At 40.0% G+C, this 23,414-nt stretch overlaps 1 protein-coding gene and 1 long non-coding RNA gene across 7 annotated transcripts in view; one reads left to right on the top strand and one right to left on the bottom strand.

The window, feature by feature from the left end:
* Nucleotides 1-23,414, bottom strand: part of LOC119870865 — a 76,117-nt gene that overhangs the window by 23,644 nt on the left and 29,059 nt on the right. The gene's annotated exons all lie outside the window — the stretch shown is intronic.
* The window catches only part of MFSD14B (major facilitator superfamily domain containing 14B), a 75,098-nt gene that overhangs the window by 39,432 nt on the left and 12,252 nt on the right, over nucleotides 1-23,414 (top strand). For 5 of the 6 annotated variants that reach the window (XR_005354392.1, XR_005354391.1, XM_038527427.1 and 2 more), the window contains exons 3-7: nucleotides 1,237-1,299; nucleotides 15,066-15,193; nucleotides 17,757-17,871; nucleotides 21,037-21,255; nucleotides 22,980-23,093. Coding sequence is in view for 4 of the 6 variants with exons in the window: in XM_038527427.1 (XP_038383355.1) it covers nucleotides 1,237-1,299; nucleotides 15,066-15,193; nucleotides 17,757-17,871; nucleotides 21,037-21,255; nucleotides 22,980-23,093 (639 nt within the window). In the remaining 2 variants the exon portion in view is untranslated. The remainder of the gene's footprint in view (nucleotides 1-1,236; nucleotides 1,300-15,065; nucleotides 15,194-17,756; nucleotides 17,872-21,036; nucleotides 21,256-22,979; nucleotides 23,094-23,414) is intronic. The other variant, XM_038527424.1, reaches the window with a different exon arrangement.

The following is a 23,414-nucleotide window of genomic DNA, read 5'->3' as shown; positions in this document are numbered from 1 at the left end:
TCTCTGCACTAATGTCTGTCATTGGTTCTAGTACATCTTCAGCCATTGGCTCCTGAAATGTGTCTGCCTCATTCTCATTACAAGACAAATTTAATTGAAGTTGTGTCAGATTTCCTTACAGGATCCTCTGGGGCTTTTGCTTTCTCTTTTATTTTTTGTCTTTTTGTCTCCATGCTGCATTCTGGATGGTCTTTTGATCTACTTTTGGGTTCAGAAATTCTCTTAGCCATGTCTACTCTTGTTAAACATCTCCATTGAGTTCTGAACTTAAGTCAATACATTTTTTTCTATTTTGGAATTTTTTTCTTTTTAAAATCTCTGGACTTTCTTATTTCTTACAGCTTCTAGTTCAAAAATTTCAAGCTTATTTTCTGTATCTTAGACTATAGTAAGTATATTCTTCATAAAAAAAAAAAAGGATTTTGTTTGAGAGAGAGAGAGAGCACACCAGTGAGGGCAGGGGCAAGCAGACTCCCTGCTGAGTGAGGAGTCCAGCATGGGGCTCAATCCCAGGACCCTGAGATCATGACCTGAGCTGAAGTCAGACCCTTAACCAACTAAGCTGCCTAGGTGCCCCAAGCATATTCTTTTTAAAGTCTGTTAAGTAATTCCAGAATGTGAAGTCATTGAAAGTCTGTTTCTATTATAATATATATATTTTTTGTTGCTGTTTCTTGCTCATGAGGTCATATTTCCTTTTGTATCTCATTACCTTTGATTATGTCCTGGTCATTATATTTGAGAAAAAAAAATATGGTTGATTTGAGGCCTAGATGATGCTTTTTCAGGATTGATTTTAGATTTTTTTTTCTGCTAGATACCAGAAGTACTACCAGTCCAGAATCACTGTGATCTAAATTTAAGGCTTGAGGCTTCCTAGACTACCTAGGTCATATGAAGCTAGGCTGCAGGTTCATACTTGAGTTTATATAACCTTTTGTGGTACCTGCTTATAATTAGTGGTGGTGAAGAGTATATCCAATTAATTTATATTTGCTGCAAATGCTTTTGTAAGAAAGGCATCAGAGTGCTCGAGTGTAGATTCTTGCCTTATTTAGATTTCTACCTCATTTTTTATGTTTTCATACTTATAGGATATTTTTCATACTTCACTGATACTTAAAATGTTTTCATTCCAGGGTTCATCTTATTTACCTAATCTAACATTAATAGAGGCAAAAATCTTTCCCTTTAATTTGTTTTTGAATTCTCTTGATGTTTGTTTGCTTTTTGTAGGTTCTACATGAAACATTTCCTCAACACACATTCCTCATGAATGGTCTCATTCAAGGTGTGAAGGTAAGAACAGTTTTTGTGTGGTTCACAAGGAACCAAAGGCAGGAATCCTTAGTAGTTTAACTCTGGAAGTTTAACTGGGATGTAGGGAAAGAATCATTATTTGTTCTGGAGACCTAAATCTAAACTTTTAACTGGATTATCAATGTCAAAATTAACTATATCCCAAGTCCATAAGGCATAGAAAGGTTTACTGGTAAAAGCAGTACTTCATTTTTATTGACATATACATAGCAGTTTATAAAGAGTTTAATTATGTGAGCTTTTAATTGCCCTGCCTATCATGTTCTTATCTGCTTTTGAAATTGACTTTGATATTGAGGAAGAAGGCAGCATCAAGATTTAATTGGCTGAATAATAGTCTTGTCAAAGCTGGTGTGTGTTCTAGTCACAACTAAGTTTACAACCATGTAATTAATTAGCCTTCATTCACTGTTTAAATTTTAATATGACATTATCAGAAAAGCTTATAAATAAGAGGTTAAAATAGAATGTTATATTCCAGTCCCACTTTATATAGTATATTATACAGGAATAGTGTCGGATGTGTCCCTCCCAACTTAGATAGTATTGATCTGTGAGCTCTGGAGTACACTTAAAGTTATGCCCTAATAATTGGCTGAATTCACAGCCTTGAGCAGCATTACTTGTAATGAGTGCTATTTATTCTTTTCCTATTTTCAAAAATAATTTGAGAATGTTTACAATAACGGCTTTTTATTTTATTTTTTTTAATTTAAAAAAAAATTTTTTTATTTATTTATGATAGAGAGAGAGAGAGAGGCAGAGACACAGGCAGAGGGAGAATCAGGCTCCATGCACCGGGAGCCCAATGTGGGATTCGATCCCGGGTCTTCAGGATCGCGCGCCCCGGGCCAAAGGCTGGCGCCAAACCGCTGCGCCACCCAGGAATCCCTGGGTTTTTATTTTTTTAAGATTTATTAATTTCAGAGAGCAAGCGTGAGCTGGAGGGAGGGGCAGAAGGAGGGAGAGAGAGAATCTTCAGCAGACTCCCAGCTGAGCCCAACTAGGAGCTCGATATGACTACCCAGAGATCATGACCTCAGCTGAAATCAAGAGTTGGACATTTAATGAACTGAGCCACGTGGGTGCCGCTAAAATGGCTTTTTATTCTTTTTTTTAAGATTTTATTTATTTATTCATGAGAGACACAGAGAGAAAGAGAGGCAGAGACACAGGCAGAGGGAGAAGCAGGCTTGATGCAGGGAGCCTGACGTGGGACTCGATTCTGGGTCTCCAGGGTCACACCCTGGGCTGAAGGCAAGCGCTAAACCGCTGAGCCACCCAGGGATCCGCTTGAGATTTCTCTTCCTCTCCCCTTGCATGCATGCGCTCATGCACTCTCTAAATAAAAATCTTATAAAAAGATAAAAGATCTAACAAAGTGATTATGCAGATAAAATGAGCTAGTATATGTAAAGCTGTTAGCACAATACCTTCATGAGCCAAGTAAAATGTTGCAAAGAGAAATATGTAAAAAACAAAAACTATTAGAAGAAAATTTTGGTGACCATTTTCTTACCAGTTTGGGAAAAGATTTCCTTTTCTTAAAAAAAGAATTTATAAAGGAAAAGATTGAGTCTTTTATATCAGTATTTTAACATTGGTAAGGTCAAAATCACCATCATAAAAATTAAGAAAAATGACAAAATGTTATTTGCGATATGTATAATAGGAGGACTATATAAAAGTGCTCTCAAAGTAAACATGGGAAAATGATTGATATCCCAGAAGGGCAAGGAAGGATGTAAGCTAGCAGTTTACAAAAGATGTCAGTGTAAAAATAGTTTTTTTACTAGTAAGCAATGAATCCTAAATGAAATGAGATTATATTTTCACATAGATATTGGTAGAAAATTTCAACTGACAGTAACTAGTTGACTTTGTGGTAAATTAGTTCCCCATACATGTTGATAAGAGGATACGTTGGTGTAGCTTTCCTGGAAGGCAGTGTTTATTTTTATTTATTTATTATTATTTTTATTTTTTTGTATATTTTTTTTGTTGGAGTTCGATTTGCCAACATATAGTATAACACCCAGTGCTCATCCCATCAAGTGCCCCCCTCAGTGCCCTTCACCCAGTCACCCCAACTCCCAGCCCACCTCCCCTTCCACTACCCCTTGTTTGTTTCCCAGAGTTAGGAGTCTCTCATGTTCTGTCACCCTCTCCGATATTTCCCACTCATTTTCTCTCTTTTCCCCTTTAATCCCTTTCACTATTTTTTATATTCTCCAAATGAATGAGGCCATATAATGTTTGTTGGAAGGCAGTGTTTAAAGAACCTCAAAACATTCACTTATTTTAACAAAGCAAGTCAGTTTCTAGAAAATTGCTCTAATCATGTATTCAGAGGTTTAGGTAAAGGGCTGTTAGTAGTAGTAAATGTGGAAGCAAAAATGCCTTAAACTTAGAAGAAGTGCTTTGTGGCACAGCCATATGATGTAATCCTGGTACATGAAGAAAGCATTTCTAAATAACACCACATAATGTGTGAGCCAAAAAGGTTGTAAAACTATAGTATGGTTTTGGTTTTGTTTTTACCAAAATACATATGGTAAGCAGGGGGGTAACGTGACTAAAATGAAGTCACCTGAAGTGTGAAAGCATGTGGATTTATGGATGATCTGCCATTTTCTTTATGTTCTTTCTTTTTAGATTTTCCACAGTTAACTTGTACCTTGTAAGTGTACTGTCATAATACATGGGTGAAAAAGTTTATGTTTAGGGTGAGCACTGCTAAAGGATACAAGAGAAAATAGACTGTGAATTCTCCAATTTTAGGTTTTTCTCTAGCAACTTTATTAAGGGAAAATACACATACCATGCAAGTCAACCATGCAATTAAAAGTATACATTCAGTGGGTTTATTGTGTTTACAGACTTGTATAGCCATCAGCACACAATTTTAGAATATTTTCATCACCCCCAAAAGAGCTCCTATACCCATTAGCAGTCACTCATTTGACCCCCGTCCTCTTCAGCTGCAAGCAAGCACAGATCTACTTTTCTGCCTCTTAGATTTGCGTGTTCTAACATCATAAATAGAACCATACTGGGGGCCTGGGTGACTCAGTTAAGCATCCAACTTTGATTTCGGCTCAGGTCGTGATAGTGAAGGCCTAAGATCGAGCCCCATGTTAGGCTCTATGCTCAGCTTGTCCTTCTGCCTCTGCTCCTGCCTTTGCTTTCTCTCTCTCTCAAATAAATAAAATCTCAAAAACACTTTTTAAAAAAACGAATGGAATCATACTTAAAATGGTCTTTGTGACTGCCCTCTTTCCATGGTGTCATTCAGACCCACCTGTGTTGTAGCACATGTTAGTACTTCATTCTTTTTATAGCCAAATAATATTCTATTGTATGAATATACATAGTTCATCTGTTAGTGATGAACATTTGAATTGCTTCCACTTCTTGGCCTGAATAACAATACTGCTGTGAACATTTGTATACAAGTTTTCATGTGGCTCTGTGTTTTCACTTCACCCTAGGAATACACCAAGGAGCACTAGAATTGCTAGATCACTTGATATTTTGATGGTTTTAATTATGTTTTCAAATTAACATCTTTTTAAACTCTCTTTCTGACAAGTCATATGTGTTCCTCATCCCACAGACTTTGGAGATATGGGTGGCTCAAGCCTTGGACAACAGTTTCCTCTATCTCTACACTCACTCCCTGGATGACATTATCAGACTTAACCACTTTTCAACTCTCAAGTAGATATCTTCCTAGACCTTAGCTCCAGACTTGCGTACCCAGTTGCCTTATTGACACTCTCTTTCCTTGTCTTATAAACATCTCAAAGTTATTACACCAAAACTAGTTCCTGATCTTCCTCTCCAGCCTGACCTGCTCATAAGCCTTCTTCATTTCAGTTACTGGTCATGTCATTCTCATTCAGACCAAAATCCCTGGAGTCGGTCTTGACTCCTTTCTTTTTCCAAACCCATTCCAGCAGCAGATTTTTTGGTTGTACCTTGAAAATAGATCTATGGGGCAGCCCAGTGGTGCAGCGGTTTAGCGCCGCCTGCAGCCCAGGGTTTGATCCTGGGGACCCTGGATCGAGTCCCACATCGGGCTCCCTGCGTGGAGCCTGCTTCTCCCTCTGTCTGTGCCTCTGCCCCTCTCTCTCTCTGTCTCTATGAATAAATAAGTAAAATCTTTAAAAAAAAAAAAATAGATCTATGATGAAAATACTCCCTGGTCTCCTTTCAGAAAGTAGAGATCCTGATAACTACAGGTCTGCTTGTGGCTTTTTTTTTTTTTTTTTTTTTGAGAGAGAGTGAGAGAGAAAGAGAGACAGACACATACACAGAGATAGTGAGAGAGAGAACAAGCAAGCACAAGCCAGGAGAGGGAGGAGCAGACTCCCTGCTGAGCAGGGAGCCTGATGGGGGGCTCCATCCCAGGTCCCTGGGTTCATGACAAAGGCAGATGCTTAACCAACTGAGCCCCCCAAGCAAACCCCTGCTTGTGGCATTCTTTTTTTTTTTTTTTTTTTTAAGGTTTTATTTATTCATGAAAGACAGGCACACAGAGGCAGAGACACAGGCAGAGGGAGAAGCAGGCTCTGTGCAGGAAGCCTGTTGTGAGACTCAATCCTGGGACTCCAGGTTCATGCCATGGGCCAAAGGCAGGCACTAAACCGCTGAGCCACCCAGGGATCCTCTGCTTGTGGCATTCTTAACCAATTCCATCTCTGCTCCATTTTCTACTCTGGCATCATCCCTGGTCTCTTCTATACTCTCTTCTGACCTTGCCCCAACCAAAGCTTCCTTAGTCTGTGCTTGCTTGAGGGCTTTGCAGGTTCTGTTTTTCTTCTGCTTGCTTTCCCCCAAATACTGGCCTCATTCCCTAACCCTTAGCTCTTTACCAGATGTCATTTTTTAGTGAAGCCTGTACTGACTACTGTCTTGAATAATGTAGCCTGTTCTCATCACCTCATTCCCCCTACTCTGCTTTTTCTCCAGAAGCATTATAATTTCACCTCTGACATGCTATATATTTTGCTTTGTGTTGTTATTGTGTATCCTTCTCAACCTTTCTCTTTTAGACTGGAACCTTCTTGAAGGCATGAATTTCTGTCTGCTTTGCTTACTGTTATCCTCAGTACCTAGAACAGTTTTTGACAAATGACGGATGCGCAGTAAATATTGATTTAATATTTCTTTCCAGTCTTTCTTTTTTAAGGCTTTATTTATTTATTCATGAGAGAGAGGCAGAGACGCAGGCAGAGGGAGAAGCAGGCTCCTCACAGGGAGCCTGATGTGGGACTTGATCCTGGGATCGAGATCATGCCTCCTGAGCCGAAGGCAGACGCTCAACCGCTGAGCCACCCAGGCGTCCCTTTCCAGTCTTTTTCTTTTTTTTTCTTTTTTTTTTTTTAATTTTTCTTTTTTTTTATTTATTTATGACAGTCACAGAGAGAGAGAGAGAGAGGCAGAGACATAGGCAGAGGGAGAAGCAGGCTCCATGCACCGGGAGCCCGACGTGGGATTCGATCCCGGGTCTCCAGGATCACGCCCTGGGCCAAAGGCAGGCGCCAAACCGCTGCGCCACCCAGGGATCCCTTTCCAGTCTTTTTCTATGCATTTTTAAATAGTCAAGATCCAGTTTACACAGAGACTGTAATTTTGCTCTTGTATCCATCAGCAATCACTAATTATATCATAGTAATTTCTCCATGACATTAAAAACTATATGAAGTATAGGCAGCCCTCTTTTTGCACATTCCAGTGTGCACAAATTGGAGTTATTCAAGTTCAGGTAAAAAATACCAGCCCCCTGCAACATTATAGTTCAAATCTCTGTTACCATGGTGTATTAACTGTGAGTAACTGCATAAAGTATGAACTGCTGCTGGTTCATCTGTCCACAGAACACTACAAAAATAAGATGAACCTCATGATCAGTAACCATTCATGGTACTTCAAAATGTTGGTGACTCATCACTGTGTATCTCTTCATTCCTGCACAGACAGCAAAGCATGTAGCTGTGTTGCCTCCTTGTCTCCAGTGATAAACCCATATGACAGTTGACAGAAATGGATTATTGAAAAGGAACTCAGCCAACAAGGTTGGAAGTGCAGTGAGAAGTAATTACTGATAATGCTAGAAGTGAGATCAAATAGAACCTCTGCATAGTTATAGAAGAAATAAGCTGGTTGAGGCGTACAGCCAGCAGAATTTAGTAAAGATAAACTCATCAGTGTAAAGGAGAACAGTGTGATGAGGAAGATGTCCCAGGGGAAGTGAAGTCAGCAGAAGGCTTCACATTAAAGGAATTGTTGGGATGGTATTTCATGACATTGAAAACACAAAGGACAAAATGTTGGAAATTGATTCAGATTTAGAAAGAGGTCTGACAATTTGCCAATGTACAGAAGATAGATCCTCACTGCATGTCATTAGTTATATGGCTTAGTAGGAAGTCAAGCACTGTTTAAATGACTCTTGATAAGTTTTTTTTTTTAAGGTTTTATTTATTTATTCATGAGAGACAGAGAGAGAGAGAGAGAGAGAGAGAGGCAGAGACACAAGCAGAGGGAGAAGCAGGCTCCACGCAGGGAGCCTGATATGGCACTTGATCCCAGGACTCCGGGATCACGCCCTGGGCCAAAAGCAGGTGCCAAACCACTGAGCCACCCAGGTGTCCCTTGATACATTTTTTATATGAAATATACTTTATTTCTTAAGGTTTTAAATTACAGTGTAAATAAATATTGGTAAATATTAGTTTTCATGTTTTTTTTCTTTTCACTAGTATTAAGAGATTAATAATATAAATAATATATATTAAAGGATTTAAGAAATAGACTTCACATGATTTTGGGGCTGGCAAGTCTGAAATATGTAGGGCAGGCAGAACTTTTTCTTCCGGAAACCTCAGATTTTGATCTTAGACCATCAACTAATAGGATGAGCCCCCTCCCATATTATTGAGAGTAATGCCCTTTACTTTAAAACAGACTAAAACAAAATACCTTCACAGGAACACCCACTCTAGCACTTGATTAAGTAACTGGGTACTATAGCCTAGCCAAGGGGACACCTAAAACTAACTTTCTTTTTTTTTTTTTTTTTTTTTTTTTTAGATTTTTTAGATTTTTTTTTATTTATTTATTCATGATAGTCACAGAGAGAGAGAGAGAGAGAGAGAGGCAGAGACACAGGCAGAGGGAGAAGCAGGCTCCATGCACCGGGGGCCCGATGTGGGATTCGATCCCGGGTCTCCAGGATCGCACCCTGGGCCAAAGGCAGGCGCCAAACCGCTGCGCCACCCAGGGATCCCCTAAAACTAACTTTCATAGTAGTTTTAGCTACACTTTGTAAAAAATGTAACACCAAAAAAAAAAAAAAAAAAAAAAAAGTAACACCAGACTGAGATGCCATGGTGTGACTTGGCAGATAAAATCTAGTTAATGACTGCTGGTTAATAGCTGGTGGAGTCACCATAATCATTTGCATCATTAAGACCAATTGGTCTGATGACCCAGTGTCTGCCTTGTAACTTCCTGAAACTTTTTTCTTTAGCATGTTTTATATTTATTACAAAATTAGACATCTTTATCAGTGTCCCAAACTCAGCAGGTCATGTGTCCAAGGCTGGATTACACCTAGACTGATCAGTATGCAGTGGGTGGCTCTAAAGCAGGTTATAATCTTTTCTAGCTTTGACATCACAGTGAAGGCTTGGGAAAAGGGAGAAAGTAGAAGACCCAGAGGGCCAGTTAATGGGGTAGCAACAGAGGTTCACATGCAGATGTGCTGCTTCTCAGTCTAGAATGGACCATGAGGGAAATGTCATGTGAACCCTCTGCCAGGATGGCTCTTCCAGGGGTCAAGTTTCTGTAGGCCCAGGACTTGCTCAGCTGTCTCATTCTGCTACTTAAATGAATTAAATCATCGAGCAATGTTTAGCATAGTAGCTTAGCATTAAGGACACACAGAAACTTTGGGCTTATTTTTTATTTGAAAAAAGGTTTATTTGGGTGGCTGTGAGGGTGTAGAGGGAGAGTGAGAAACTCTAGCAGACTCTACACAGTGTGGAGCCAGATGCAGGGCTCAACGTCATGACCCTGAGAGTGTGACCTAACATTCCCTCAAGCTACTCCTTGGTATTAGTAAGTACAGAATAGTTTTCCTACACAAACACATGCCAACATACATATGGAATAATCTTCTTTTTTTAAGATTTTATTTCTTCATTCATGAGAGAGAGAGAGAGAGAGAGAAGGCAGGGACACAGGCAGAGAGGGAAGCAGGCTCCCTGTAGGAAGCCCAATGTGGGAGTCGATCCCGGAATTCCCGGATCATGCCCTGAGCCAAAGGCAGATGCTCAACCACTGAGCCAGCCACCCAGGTGTCCCTACAGGGAATTATTCTTAGTTGGGACAAGAACTTAAATAAAGACTATCCTTTTTATTTGTAAATAAAAATTTCAGACTACCTACTTTAAAAATAACTTCATAAATTTTAAGAACAGTCTTTTCATGACAGACTGCTAGATTATCCATTTAATAAAATAGTTGTGGGGCACCTGGGTGGCTCAGTCAGTTAAGCATCCAACTCTTGGTTTCAGCTCTGTCCCCCTCCCTCTGCCCCTCCTGCTCTTGCTCTCTGAAATAAGTAAATAAATCTTTAAAATAAAAATGTGTAAGAGCGCCCACAGGTAGGAAAGACTAGTACTTTATGTGCTTTAGGTTGGAGACCCTAAAGTGTTAACAGATTATTTTAATAATTGGTTTGAATCGTGGGCTTCAGGGTTAGGGCTCAGATTCTGGAGCCACCTCACATCTGAGCTTACTCCTGCCTCTGCTGCTTATGAGCCTTGGGCTAGCTGCTTACCATAATAACACCTACCTCACAGTGTAAGGACACGCATGGGAAAGGCGTGGAAAAGTTTGGTGTATGTGGATGCTACAAAGTTATTGTTATTACTTTAAAATACACTGGGCTTTCTTGGAGTTAGAATTTGAAGGAGTAGCCCTACTACTTCTAAGATTAAGGAAACATCTGTTTACTTATGTTTTTATTAAAACAATTTAATTTCTCTTTCATCTGCTTTTTGCTTCTTCTTTCCTTTAATGAGTCTTCCGTACTTCTTTTCCTTTATCTCAAAACAAAACACCTTAGCCCTCCTGCCCATATTGTTCTTCCCTTGAAGTCTCTGGCACCAACTGTTCTTTGACCCCTCTCCAGCTTTGCAGGTTCACTTTTCCAGACTTTGATTGACACATTTCTCATTTGCCCTCTTGCTGATTGATGCATACCCTGTGAAGGGAAGCTTTATACTGTGCAGGGTCTCAGTGGGCCCTAGCCCAGAGAGGACCCTGTGCTGGTATAGATGAAAATACTTGTACTTGTCAATTATACAAATAAAAACACAGTTCCAGGGAATCCTGGGTGGCTCAGTGGTTGAGCGTCTGCCTTTGGCTCAGGTCGTGATCCCGGGGTCCTGGGATCAAGTCCTGCATCAAGCTCCCCACAGGGAGGGAGCCTGCTTCTCCCTTTGGCTATGTATGCATCTCTCTTGAGTAAATAAAATCTTTGGGCAGCCCTGATGGTGCAGCTGTTTAGTGCCACCTTCAGCCCCAGGGTGTGATCCTGGAGACCCGGGATCAAGTCCCACATCAGGCTCCCTGCATGGCGCCTGCTTCTCCCTCTGCCTATGTCTCTGCCTCTCTCTCCCCCTATGTCTATCATGAATAAATCAATAAAATCTTAAAAAAATAAAATCTTTATTAAAAAAACACAGTTCCATTTGTATAATTTTCTCTTTGATCTTTTAAGAAATGAGATAAAGGTCATTATTAGTAAATTACCATATAAAATATCAAAATGAACAAATCTCACTTTGGGGTAACCAGGTCTACATGTTGCAAGTTCCTCATAGTTTATTGAAGAATACTGAGAGTTTGTCACAGTGTGTGAACTTTTCATGGAAAACTGAAATTATCAGAAATTGTTAAATGACTTTGTATTCTATTCTTCAGTGGAGCCACTGCTCCCTCACATTCATTTGCAAAGTTAATTATACTATTTGAAAGAAAAACATTTTTATTTTTTTTTAATTTTTTAATTTATTTAGGATAGTCACACACACAGAGAGAGAGAGAGGCAGAGACACAGGCAGAGGGAGAAGCAGGCTCCATGCACCGGGAGCCTGATGTGGGATTCGATCTCGGGTCTCCAGGATCGCGCCCTGGGCCAAAGGCAGGTGCTAAACCGCTGCGCCACCCAGGGATCCCCGAAAAACATTTTTTAATTCTAAAAATAGTAACCCAACTATTTTAAACATTAGTGAAATGTGTTTGCCAACTGCTTATGTTAAGGAAAACATTGCTTAAAGCTTTTATGATGGCTAAGAAAAAAATTTTTATGATGGTATATAAAGTGTAAAGTTCACGTATATTGGTTTCAGGTGAGTTGTATTTGTCATTCTTTGTATGTTTTAAAATGTTCAGTGAATAATGGCATTTAATTGAACAATAAACTCTTAACTGCTACTGTGTCAAATTAGAGCTTAAACCTCATGTCAGAAATACTGGCCAAGGCACTTGGGTGGCTCAGTTGGTTAAGCATCTGACTTTTGATACTAGCTCAGGCCGAGATCCCAGAGTCCTGGGATCAGGGTCAATCTCCCTGCTTAGTGAGGGTCGGGTCTACTTTTCCCTCTCCCTCTGCTGCTCCTCCTGCTTGTGATTTCTCTCTCTCTCTGTCAAATAAATAAAATCTTTTTAAAAAGAAGTACTGGCCAATTATGTTACCTTCAACACCCATGTCCTCTGGGAAGTTAACTAACTGCAGTGACTGTGTGAACCATGGGTTCATTTTGCTGTCCACACCACGACTCCTACACACCATGTTGTCTCTAGTACTGGTTGGACTATGATAGCATAGTGTCAGTTGATCCTCATTATGTTTGGATTTATATTTGCATATCCACCTATTCACTGAGTTTATTTGTAACCTCAGATCATTACAGTGCTTTTGTGTCATTTATGCAGCTAGGTGAGGTGGGGAGTGTAGCTGAGGTCCAACTTCTGTCTACTTGTTTGAAGTCCCAGACTGTACATGTATCCTTTTGCAGTCCATTTAGTGCCACATTTTGTGCATCTTTGTGTCTTTTGTTGGTGATTTGGCTATTTAAAATGTCCTCACATGTAGTATTAACTAGTATCTCTAAGTGCAAGAGGTCTGTGATATGCCTTATGGAGAAAATATACTATCAGATAAGCCTGAGTGCCTAAACAGGCATGAGTCATGGTGCTGACTGCACCATGCTTGGCTTTCTCATTTTCTGTTTAATATACTGTCAGATAAGCCTGAGTGCCTAAACAGGCATGAGTCATGGTGCTGTTGGCCAAGAGTTCAATATTCATAAGTCAACAATACATATTAAATAAAGTGTCTTTAAACAGAAATACACACAAATCATGGTTGTGTATTGATTGGTTAATGAAAACGGGTGACCAGAGCCTTGCAGGAAATTAACACTATGTTTCCCTAAGGAGCAGTGGTTCCACATTCTCTAACTCAGTGTTTGTGGCAGCCTTATAGATCATAACTACTGTGGGTAATGAGAATCACAATATTTCTGATAAGGACAAGAGCTTTGAGGTCTGCCTGGTGCTAATTTTTAAACGTTTTGTTCTCATTTGCAAATTGTGTCCTGTCTTCTGGACTGAAAAGTACTTGCCCCATCAGTCAGGGTACAGGTGTCCTCAATGTGCTGCTCTAATAATGAAGCCTAATAGGATGTAGGGCCAGATGGAGGAGTGAAGAAATCACTCTAGGATAGGAGAAGTCTTTGATATTTTAGAAATTCACGTTTTCCAAAGAGGCAAGTACAGCTGACCCTTGAACAAACCTAGGGTTGAGCTACATGGGTCCACTTGTATGCAGACTTTTTGTTTTGTTTTGTCTTTGATAAATGCAGTACAGACTGTAAATGTATTTTCTCTTATGATTTTCTTAACACTTTTCCTCTAGCTTACTTTAAGAATACAGTGTATAAATACATAAAACTTTTAAAATATTGTGAACTGGCTGTTGTTGATAAAGCTTCCCGTTAGCAGTAGGCTCTTAGTAGTTAAGTTTTTGAGGGAGTCGAAGTTACGTGTATCTCTGACTGCATGAGGTCGAGGGTGTTTGTGCCCAACCCTTGTGTTCTTCCGGGGTCAGCTGTGTGGGATTGTATTTTAGTGTCTTAGTAAAAAAGTAGGTTGTCCCAGAAGATACTTTCAATATCTATTGTTGTCAGGAAGAATTTGATTTAAATAATATTTTAATGGATTAATTACCATTTATATCTATAATCTGGAAGACAGAATATTTTTTTTTCTGTAAAAACTATATTATTTTAAATATAATTTTAATGGTTGGCTTTCTAATCTTCTGTTTAAAAATGGCATACAGAGACACCTGGGTGGCTCAGTGGTTGAGTATCTGCCTTTGGCTCAGGGCATGATCCCAGGCCCTGGGATCAAGTCCTACATCGGGCTTCTTGCAGGGGGCATACTTCTCCCTCTGCCCATGTCTCTGTAGAGTAGATGGACAAATAACAAATGTTGAAATGACAGGAGAGAGAGAGGTACCACGTGGGAGGAGTTTGTCTCACACCCCACAAAAACCAGTGTGGGGACCTTAGAGATAGATACAGGAGGAGGTGCTTCTACCCCTGGAGTCGTGAAGAATGTCTGGTGGTTTACCTACCAAGGCCCCCTGTGGGATGTGTGTGGAGATACAGTGCAGGCCCACTGGCACAGAGGAGAGTGATATGCTCAGAGAACTGCCTCTAGAGTCAGAGCACAGGACATGTCAGGTGCCAGATCTGGGAGGGTCCTTTTTGTAGGCACTGCTGAAGCCATTGCAGATAAACAGTAGGAACTATAATGAACATCCATGTACTTCTCACCCACTTTCATTATTTATCAACGTTTTCCTACTCTAGTCTCATCTCAGTTCTCCCCCACCCATTTTTTATAAAAGCAAAGTTGAGACATTCATTATTTCACCCATAAATACCTACTGAAAAATTTAGACTGCAGAGTGGAGAACACTGCAGGGTTTTAAAGATTTTTTTAAATTATTATTTTAGAGTCAGAGAGCGCCCAAGGAGGGGAGGAGCAGAGAGGGAGGAAGAGGGAGAGAATCAGAAACAACCCTGCACTGAACATAAAGCCTGATGCAGGACTCAGTCTTGTGGTCCCAAGGTCATGACCCAAGCAGAAACCAAGAATTCGACCTTAACAAGCTGAGCTACCCAGGCACCCTGAGACTACTCCAGGGCTTGAAAAGAAGGGATGAGAGCAGAGGTTTGCAGCTTATCACGGGGAGCACATATTGTAGGGAGGACCAGGGTCAGGGGCCAGGTGGACAAGAGAGGTCTTCAGTGCAGCAGTTGATTTGGGCTACACATATTTTTTTTAACTGTATTAAGTTTCTGGCCTCTTCCTGTGTGCTTGGTGTGTTCATCTCATGGGTCCCTGTAGGTGGACACAGCTCATACCCCCTCTCTGGTTTCTCCTGAAAAACAAGCTCATCCCTCTTTTTCCCTTTTCTAACAGCATGACTAGAAATTCATTAGAATGTTTTTAAATGACAGTTTGTATTTAATGCTTCAAATTACTCTGTTTTGGGGACAGTAAAATAAATGGGAGCATTTAGAAAGTAAGAATTACAAGTGATTGCGCAATCACGTTGTCAATTTGACCTTTGCTTCTCCTTTCCTCTCCAGGGCCTGCTATCTTTTCTGAGTGCCCCCCTCATAGGCGCTCTGTCTGATGTTTGGGGGAGGAAACCCTTCCTCCTAGGCACTGTGTTCTTCACCTGCTTCCCAATTCCACTGATGAGGATCAGCCCGTGGTGAGTTGCTTGGCCCTCCAACATGACTGACTGTTCTGGATCACATGTGAATAATACATCTGTAAAGCATTTCTTAACCATTTTAAAGCAGTTGATACCTTTATTTTTATTGATCTTTATGTAATACTGAAAGCCTTTTTGGGCTCTAAGGTGTTTAAGATGTCTCTCAGCGCCGCCGTTGTTGCTACCAAGTCACTTAAAGTATTGGGACCCCTGGGAGGGGACTGACAGTCCCTGTACTCACCCCTGTGGCTCAGTGACCTACAAATGTGTTGTCATTTCACTGCTCTAGGGCACTGAATGAACATAGCTTATGTCAATCGATAGCAGTCACTTTTGAGTATAGTGTAATTAGACCATAGCCTGTTTTTTTTTTTTTTTTTTAAGATTTTATTTATTCATGAGAGACAGAGAGAGAGAGAGAGGCAGAGACATAGGCAGAGGGAGAAGCAGGCTCTCTGCAGGGAGCCCAGTGTGGGACTCAATCCCAGGACTCCGGGATCACACCCTGGGCCAAAGGCAGGCACTAAACCGCTGAGCCACCCAGGCGTCCCAGACCATAGCCTGTTTTAAATCATACTATGAATTTGAATTTTTTTTTAAATTTATGATAGAGAGAGAGAGAGAGAGAGAGAGGCAGAGACACAGGCAGAGGGAGAAGCAGGCTCCATGCACCGGGAGCCCGACGTGGGATTCGATCCCGGGTCTCCAGGATCACGCCCCGGGCCAAAGGCAGGCCCTAAACCGCTGTGCCACCCAGGGATCCCTATGAATTTGAATTTGATCTCATTTTTTTTTTCATGATAAATAGGGAGAGAATATTTAGCATATAACCAAGTACCAAATATGGTTGGAATTTGCACCTGAGCTGTACCATAGTTGTTTTCCTTGGTTCCAGAGGATGGTATTTGGCCAGAATTTCTGTTGCTGAGATGCTTGTCATAAGGTGTGAGGAGCACACCTTAGAATAGAAAATTTTTTGTGTTTCTTTTTATTTTTGAAAAATTTTATTTATTCATGGGAGAGACACAGAGAGAGGCAGAGACACAGGCAGAGGGAGTGAAGCAGGCTCCATGCAGGGAGCCCAATGTGGGACTTGATCCCTGGACCCCAGGATCACAACCTTGAGCGGAAGGCAGATGCTCAACCACTGAGCCACCCAGGTGCCCCTGTGTTTGTTTCTTTCCTCCTTTCCTTTCCCTTTCCCTTCCCTTTCTCTTTCCTTTCCTTCTTTCCTTTCCTCTTTTTCTTTTCTTTTTCTTTCTTTCTTTCTTTCTTTCTTTCTTTCTTTCTTTCTTTCTTTCTCTTTCTTTCTTCTTTTCTTTCTTTTCTTTCTTTTCTTTTCTTTTTTCTTTTCTAATGCATTAATATTTCCTTTTTTTGGCTCCATGTGAAAACGTCTTCTTTTGATTATCTGATAATTTTATGTCAGTGTTTGTCATATTGTAGATATGTTGGTTACCCATAGTGTGGATCATTTTATTTTCTACTAGATGATGAGTTTTTATCAAATACTTTTGATACTGAGTCTTTCTGTTCAAGAAGTCATGCTTTTCCAATAAAAGAGGGCGTTTTTAAAATGTCCTCAGTACCGTAAAATAATTTTTCTTTAGATCTTGAAATGATTTTGCCTCTTTCCTTCATTTTTATGTTATTGCTTTTGTTTATATTGATTAATGAATAATGTTAAATAAAAGTGATAATGATGGACTTAATATCTCTTGTCTATAAAGAAAATGTTGTAATGGTTCATCATTTGAGTGTGAAGGGAACTTTGCACTGAAAAATACCTGTTACTATGAAGAGTTATATTAATAGATTTTCTAATATTGAAATATCTTATGTCCTAGGATAAACCCTACTTTTTGTTCTGTGAAATATGATTGAAATTTTAGTCTTAAATACATTGTCTTTGTTGTGATTTCTGCTTTTGGATAGCTCTTTTATTTCTGCTTTAAGATTTTATTATTAGAGAGCACACAGAAGTGGGGGAAGGGGCAGAGAAAGGAGAACCAGACTTCCTGCTGAGCCAGGATCCCCACAGGGGGCTGGATTCCAGGACTCTGGGATCATGACCTGAGCTGAAGGCAGCACTCAACCAGCTGAGCCACTCAGTCTAACCCTTATTCTTTTCATTTTTTCAGCTGCATGTACTGACATCCTTTAAGCACTTAATTGGTGTGTTTCCACTTCTTCCCCATCTTGATTACCATTTTATTAGTTGTCCTTTATATCTTTAAATATACATATACATGTATTTTTTATTTTTATTTAATATTTTATTTATTTATTCATGAGAGACACAGCGAGAGGGAGAGGCAGAGACACAGGCAGAGGGAGAAACAGGCCCCATGCAGGAAGCCCGATGTGGGACTCGATCCCGGGTCTCCAGGATCACGCCCTGGGCCGAAGGCATCGCTAAACCAGAGCCACTGGGGCTGCCCTATATTTGTTTATAAATTTATTTCTTGGTTTATAATCCTTATATGATATCTTTGGCTCTGGTTATAAAAGTGTATGCACACTTCCTCTCTCCCGGGTAATTAAAATAATCTTTTTGTAGGTGGTATTTTGCAATGATCTCTGTGTCTGGAGTCTTCTCGGTCACATTCTCTGTGATATTTGCCTATGTAGCTGATGTCACTCAAGAACACGAGCGAAGTACTGCGTATGGATGGGTAAGATTATAGTTTATGGTTTTTTAACCAGAGAAGTAATGAATTAGCATTCTATTTAAAATGTACTGGAAAAAAATAATAAAATGTACTGGAAAGTAAGATTTAAAATAAATTGTAAATACTGACTTACATAAAAAAATCTAAAGCAGCTGAAATAAAAAAGGAGATTTTATGAAGTTTAAAATAGTAAGATGGAAATTACTAGTAATATATCCTCTAGTTTTAGGGTTGGAAATTTGGCAGGAAGTTGTGAGTTGTCAGTTGCAGAATTGTTTCAAAAGTTGATTTGATTTGTTTCTTGTTAGCTTCTCTCTTTAGGAATCGTAAACAGTAAACAGGTGCTAAGTACAGAAGCCCCTGTGCACCTCTTTCATTTGGACAGGTGCTGGACCTCAGCCATGTCAATCCACTGTTCCTGTATTGCTGGTTGTATGTCTCGGGCACTTATTTGGATGTGGTACTGTAGGCAAAGGACATTTATTCAGCAAATTGTTGGATGCATAATAATAGTTACAGGAGATCTTGTTTTGGATAATTGAGTATTAGAGAATCATTTCTAATTTTCTGAGGTGTGATTGTGGCTTTGCAGTTCTATAGGCGAAGAAAGACTTGTACAGGATAGCAGGCTGAAGCCCTTGAGGTCAGATAATCATGACTAGAGTTCAGGGGGGAAAGATGTCAAGTGAGCAATCTGTGGGCGTGTGTCTAATGGGTGAACATGCTGACATGTGGGCATTGTTGGAGGGGAAAATTTTTCCCTTCTTCCCTTCTAGGTTCTTTGGCTAGCTTAATAATAATTAAATTGACATAGACAGTCTAACAGGAGGAAAACGTTTAATTTTGTACAAAGCTCCACAAAGACCTCAGAGACTCAACGGCATTTGGGTAGTGGAAGCTTATATGCCATCCTGAGCTAAGGAAAAGGGGTAGGGGTCTGGGGCTTCAGCGGGGAGGAAGACTGTTCACAGATGATGAGAGTGTGAACGTTTGGTAAATCATTGTTTGCCATGCCATGCAAATAAGCCTTTCTGATATCAAAAGTTTTCTCTGGCAATAGTGCTCTTCCTGGCAATAGTGCTCTTCCTGGCTTAGACCCCCAATCTAAATTCATTTACACTTTGAAAGAGGCCAGAAAGCTTTCCCTGAGTCCGCTGGGTCTTAATTACCTTCAACTCCAATCTACATGCAAGGAGTGTGGTTGGGGTGGTGTATTCTCCCTGACATTGTGCACTGTGCGCTTCTCTCAACCTCCCTATGTTTGAAAATGTTTACGGTGAGAAAAGTGGAAAAAAAAAAAAATCTGGCTGGGTTGTTGAACAGGCTGGAGGAGGACTGAAGGCCAGAAACCCAGGTTACTTCTCTCCTTTCATGACCTTTTCTCTTTCTTTTAAATCCTACTTCCTGGAAGATAGTAAGGAGTCATATTGCACAAAGATCAGTTGCTCCTTTTCTACAAAACACACCAGCAGCCGTCACTTTGTTGACTTTAGACATCAGTTTAAAAACTTCTCTTCCTCCCACCGTGCATGTCTCTCTTACCACATCCTAAAACCACATCTTCCATCTGTCATCTCCAGGACACTTAGAAGAGGACAGAGGGACAGGCTGACAGGAAGCCTTCAAAGAAGGCAGGGGTGTTCAAGGGGGCTCATAAGTCAGCAGAATTTAGAAAGTGCCAGGAACCTCAGTTACCCATCTGTACATGATGAGAAATACCCATTGAGGTACGAGCTACTCACTTCCCTCCAATTTTATTTAAATATTTGTTCTTTGCTTTCAGCCAAAAAAAAAAAAAAAAAACCCAAGCTAACCCCACTCCCAAATCTGTTGTGCTGAGCATTAGTGCTTTAAGGATAGATTCTCAGTGATGATGGCTTAGTTGTCCTCTCTAGCTCACTTCATCTGTAAGATGGCAGTTACGGTTACAGCTGTTCACAGGGCTGTCTAGAGGAGTCAGTGAGAAGAGTGCTGCCGTCAACTAGCAGGTGAGGTGCCTGGACTTGGTCATGGGACTCAGCATGTTGGCCAGGGATCAACCTTGATGTATACCCTGACTTGTCAGATGTTAAGACAGAACGTAGAAAAAGAAAGAAATGCTTGCAGGCTGCGTAGCTTACAGATAAAGGAGGATTTACTGCCAGCTAATTACAGGATTGTCAGTCAAGTCCAGCTGAGGTTTTAGGGAGAATTTTCAGATCTGTTAAAGAATGTGTAAAATATGTACACCTTCCTTCCTTAATGAAACTCCTCCACTACACCAAGGAGGCAGTTCTTTCAGGGCTGTAGCAAGGAATAGTCCTATTTAAGTGAGTCACTGGTCACTTAGAGATTATTGTGGTAAAATCACCCTTCAGATTTATTTACCAGAGCTATACTGAGTGTGAGGTGAATAGGGATTTAGACAAATATGCAAACCAAACAATAGTGCTGCTCTGAGTTTCAAGAAAGATGCAACGTTTTGTGTAAGAAGGTCATAAGGTCATAGATCCCAGAAGCTCAGTCATCTAGCAAGTATTTATTAAGCTTCAGCTATTAGAGAGGAACATAACTGATCCGATAGAGCAGTTAGGGGACTGTGGCTGCTCTGTACCCCTTCCGATACTTGAAACTTGTTATTTCCATACTCCACGTGATTAAATTGGCTCCCAGGATAATCTCACTATTAGTAAGATTTTATTTATTCATGAGAGACACACAGAGAAAGGCAGAGACACAGGCAGAGGAAGAAGGCGGCTTCCTGTGGGGAGCCGGATGTGGGACTCCATCCCAGAAACCTGGGATCATGACCTGAGCCAAAGGCAGACACTCAACCACTGAACTACCCAATACCCCTAAAGTTTGTATGTTTTATTTATGGGGAAGGCTTTCTCAATTTTTATTTCTAGTAAGATTATTTTTTACTCTTGTAGCTTTTCAGGAAATCTCCAGTTAGTTCAGTTGGTGAACAAGACCTTAAAACGAAAAGACTTTTCTCTTTTATATTTAAATTGTATGGGCAGCACATACCTTTTGTTTTGTTTGAAGCCAGGGAAGGATAGCTCTAGGTACAAGCCTGTGGGACCCTGCATAAGAACTAGGAACGTAGGTGTGCACCTGCAGCAGGTGGACTCGGTGTGAGTGCTTTCCGCATGTGGATATGGTACAAGATGGGGGCTTTCTCCACAGGTCTCAGCCACCTTTGCAGCCAGTCTGGTCAGCAGCCCAGCCATTGGAGCATACCTTTCAGCCAGTTACGGAGACAGCCTCGTTGTGCTGGTGGCCACAGTGGTGGCTCTTCTGGACATCTGCTTCATCCTACTGGCTGTTCCAGAATCTCTATCAGAGAAAATGAGACCGCTTTCCTGGGGAGCTAAGATTTCTTGGAAACAAGCAGACCCTTTTGCGGTAAATATCCTTTTCTTTCTCCAGTAGATATAGAAAAACAATTTAATTGCAAGTAAGAGACTGAAGTTATCTATGCAACAAGGAATTCCTTAAATTTTTTTTCATTAGAGAGCAGGGGAGGGACAAAAAAGAGAGAATTTTATCTAGGCTCCATGCCCAGCATGAAGCTTAACACAGGGCTCTCAATCTCCTGACTGGAGCCAAAATCAAGAGTCAGACACTTCACCAACTAAGCAACCCAGGCAGCCTTAGAATTTATAGTTTTTAATTTTTATTTATTTATTTTTTAGAATTTATAGTTTTTAAGTCAAGTGTGTGATAGCCTAAGGAAAGAATGAAAAAAAACCTCTGCTTAATCCCTGATGAGGGTTTAGGAAGGAAATTGTTTTTTTCTTACTGCATGGGTTGTTTTCACTGTTTTTTTGTAAACAGAGTGAAGGTGGCCATTTGAAGTGGTGGGTTTCATTCACTTAAATTCAGAAAAGATGAGTAAATTTGGTTCGACCAAAGTAATTATTTTCTAGGTTGTTTATATCCACTTTGATCAGAGGCTTTGAATTTGTATTTTGCAGATTGAATGTATTCTTTGTTTTCTATAACTTTTTGAAATTTTTGGCATTTTAAATTTCTTGGAAGGATCCCACAACTAGAAAAACGGAGAAGAATCTTATCTCTCCCCTTCTCTCACCTTGTCTGACCTGAAATTGTTCTTGAAGAAAATAGGTGCAGAAAAAAATAACCAGAGATTTGATTGCTGCTTTAATCACCCAAGTTTACTTTTTATGAAAAATGTGTAAAAGAAAAAGAACTGATCAGTATCTTATCTAAAAAGGCCCCTCAGGTCATGACCTAGGGACCCTGCTAATGGTTTGTGCCATTATGTCAGACATTGAGAAGGAAACCAGCTATGGACCTGGGCGCCAGTCAGGCCTCCCACTTTCTTGTCATGTACTGATCAAGATACACCCAGAAACTCCTCTGTGAAGTGGGACTACTGCCGTATACTCTTTCAGGGCTATTGTGGGGATTCTGTGAATATATGTAAATTAACTCATGTCTGGTGTTCAGTAAATCTCCACATTAGCTGCTTTTGCTGTTAATCACACAAAGGTTACAATTATGGTGACCCTAGAATTGCAGTGAAGCACTCTCCAGTCCTTAGATAATAGCACACCTTTTGGTCAGCAATTCTGTGTGAAAAGGAATGGAAAAAGAACTTTTGGACAAAGTTGTGACATTCAGAAGTTGTTACTGGTTAGTTCTTGTCACTGACCCCATGGCTGGTGCATACTTATTTGTCTACCAGTTTTACAGGCAAACTGAATATTAATATTTTAAAGAATAGTAAATTTATTTATAATAAATACCCTGAACTGTTAAAGGATTTAAAATTGTTATATTATGAATGAAGGAGAAAGAAAAGGTACTGGAGCAGTGGTTTTTCAGGTCTGTTCATAGGATGTGAACCAGTATGGTTAACAAAGATGAACAAATATTTGTGTGTGTGTTTTTTTTTATTTTGTTTTTCAGCTGTAATACTTCAAAACATGTAACGCTGAAATTAGAAGACTTGTAACCATAGAGTTAATGTTCACCTGCTTTTGTAATACATTCAACTTTTATAATTCGTCCTTATAGAACAAAACAAGGAAGCCAATATTGTGGAATATCAGTGGCTTTATTGTCTCTTGCTTTTTATGTTTTTTCTTTCTGCTTATTGCCAGTCACTGAAGAAAGTTGGAAAAGATTCTACCGTCTTACTAATTTGTATCACCGTGTTTCTTTCATACCTTCCTGAAGCTGGACAATATTCAAGTTTTTTTCTCTATCTCAGACAGGTGGGTAATGTGTGCCTAGTAAGTTTAGAACATGAAGAAAATCAAAGGTTAGGGTCTATCTAAAGGTATTTTGGGGAAAGCAGTATAGAGAAAAAAATGTGTGAGCTTGCTTCTAGTTACTATAAGTGTAGGCACTGACATATAATTAGCCACTGGGGGCCCTTTAATATAGTATTTTAAAATATTATAAAATGTTTACCCTGGGAGAAATTTCCTTGGGAATTAGCAAAAATAGAACTTATCATAATCTTTTAAATCTTCATTAAATTTCAGGGGAAGTCAAATTTTTTTAATGTGACTTGACCTGGGACTTCTTCAGTA

This window comes from Canis lupus, chromosome 1 (assembly GCF_011100685.1).
Source record: "Canis lupus familiaris isolate Mischka breed German Shepherd chromosome 1, alternate assembly UU_Cfam_GSD_1.0, whole genome shotgun sequence".
In the NCBI taxonomy this organism is placed as follows: domain Eukaryota; kingdom Metazoa; phylum Chordata; class Mammalia; order Carnivora; family Canidae; genus Canis; species Canis lupus.
Note: the sequence above shows the minus strand (reverse complement) of the source record. Positions and strands in the feature narration are given on the sequence as shown.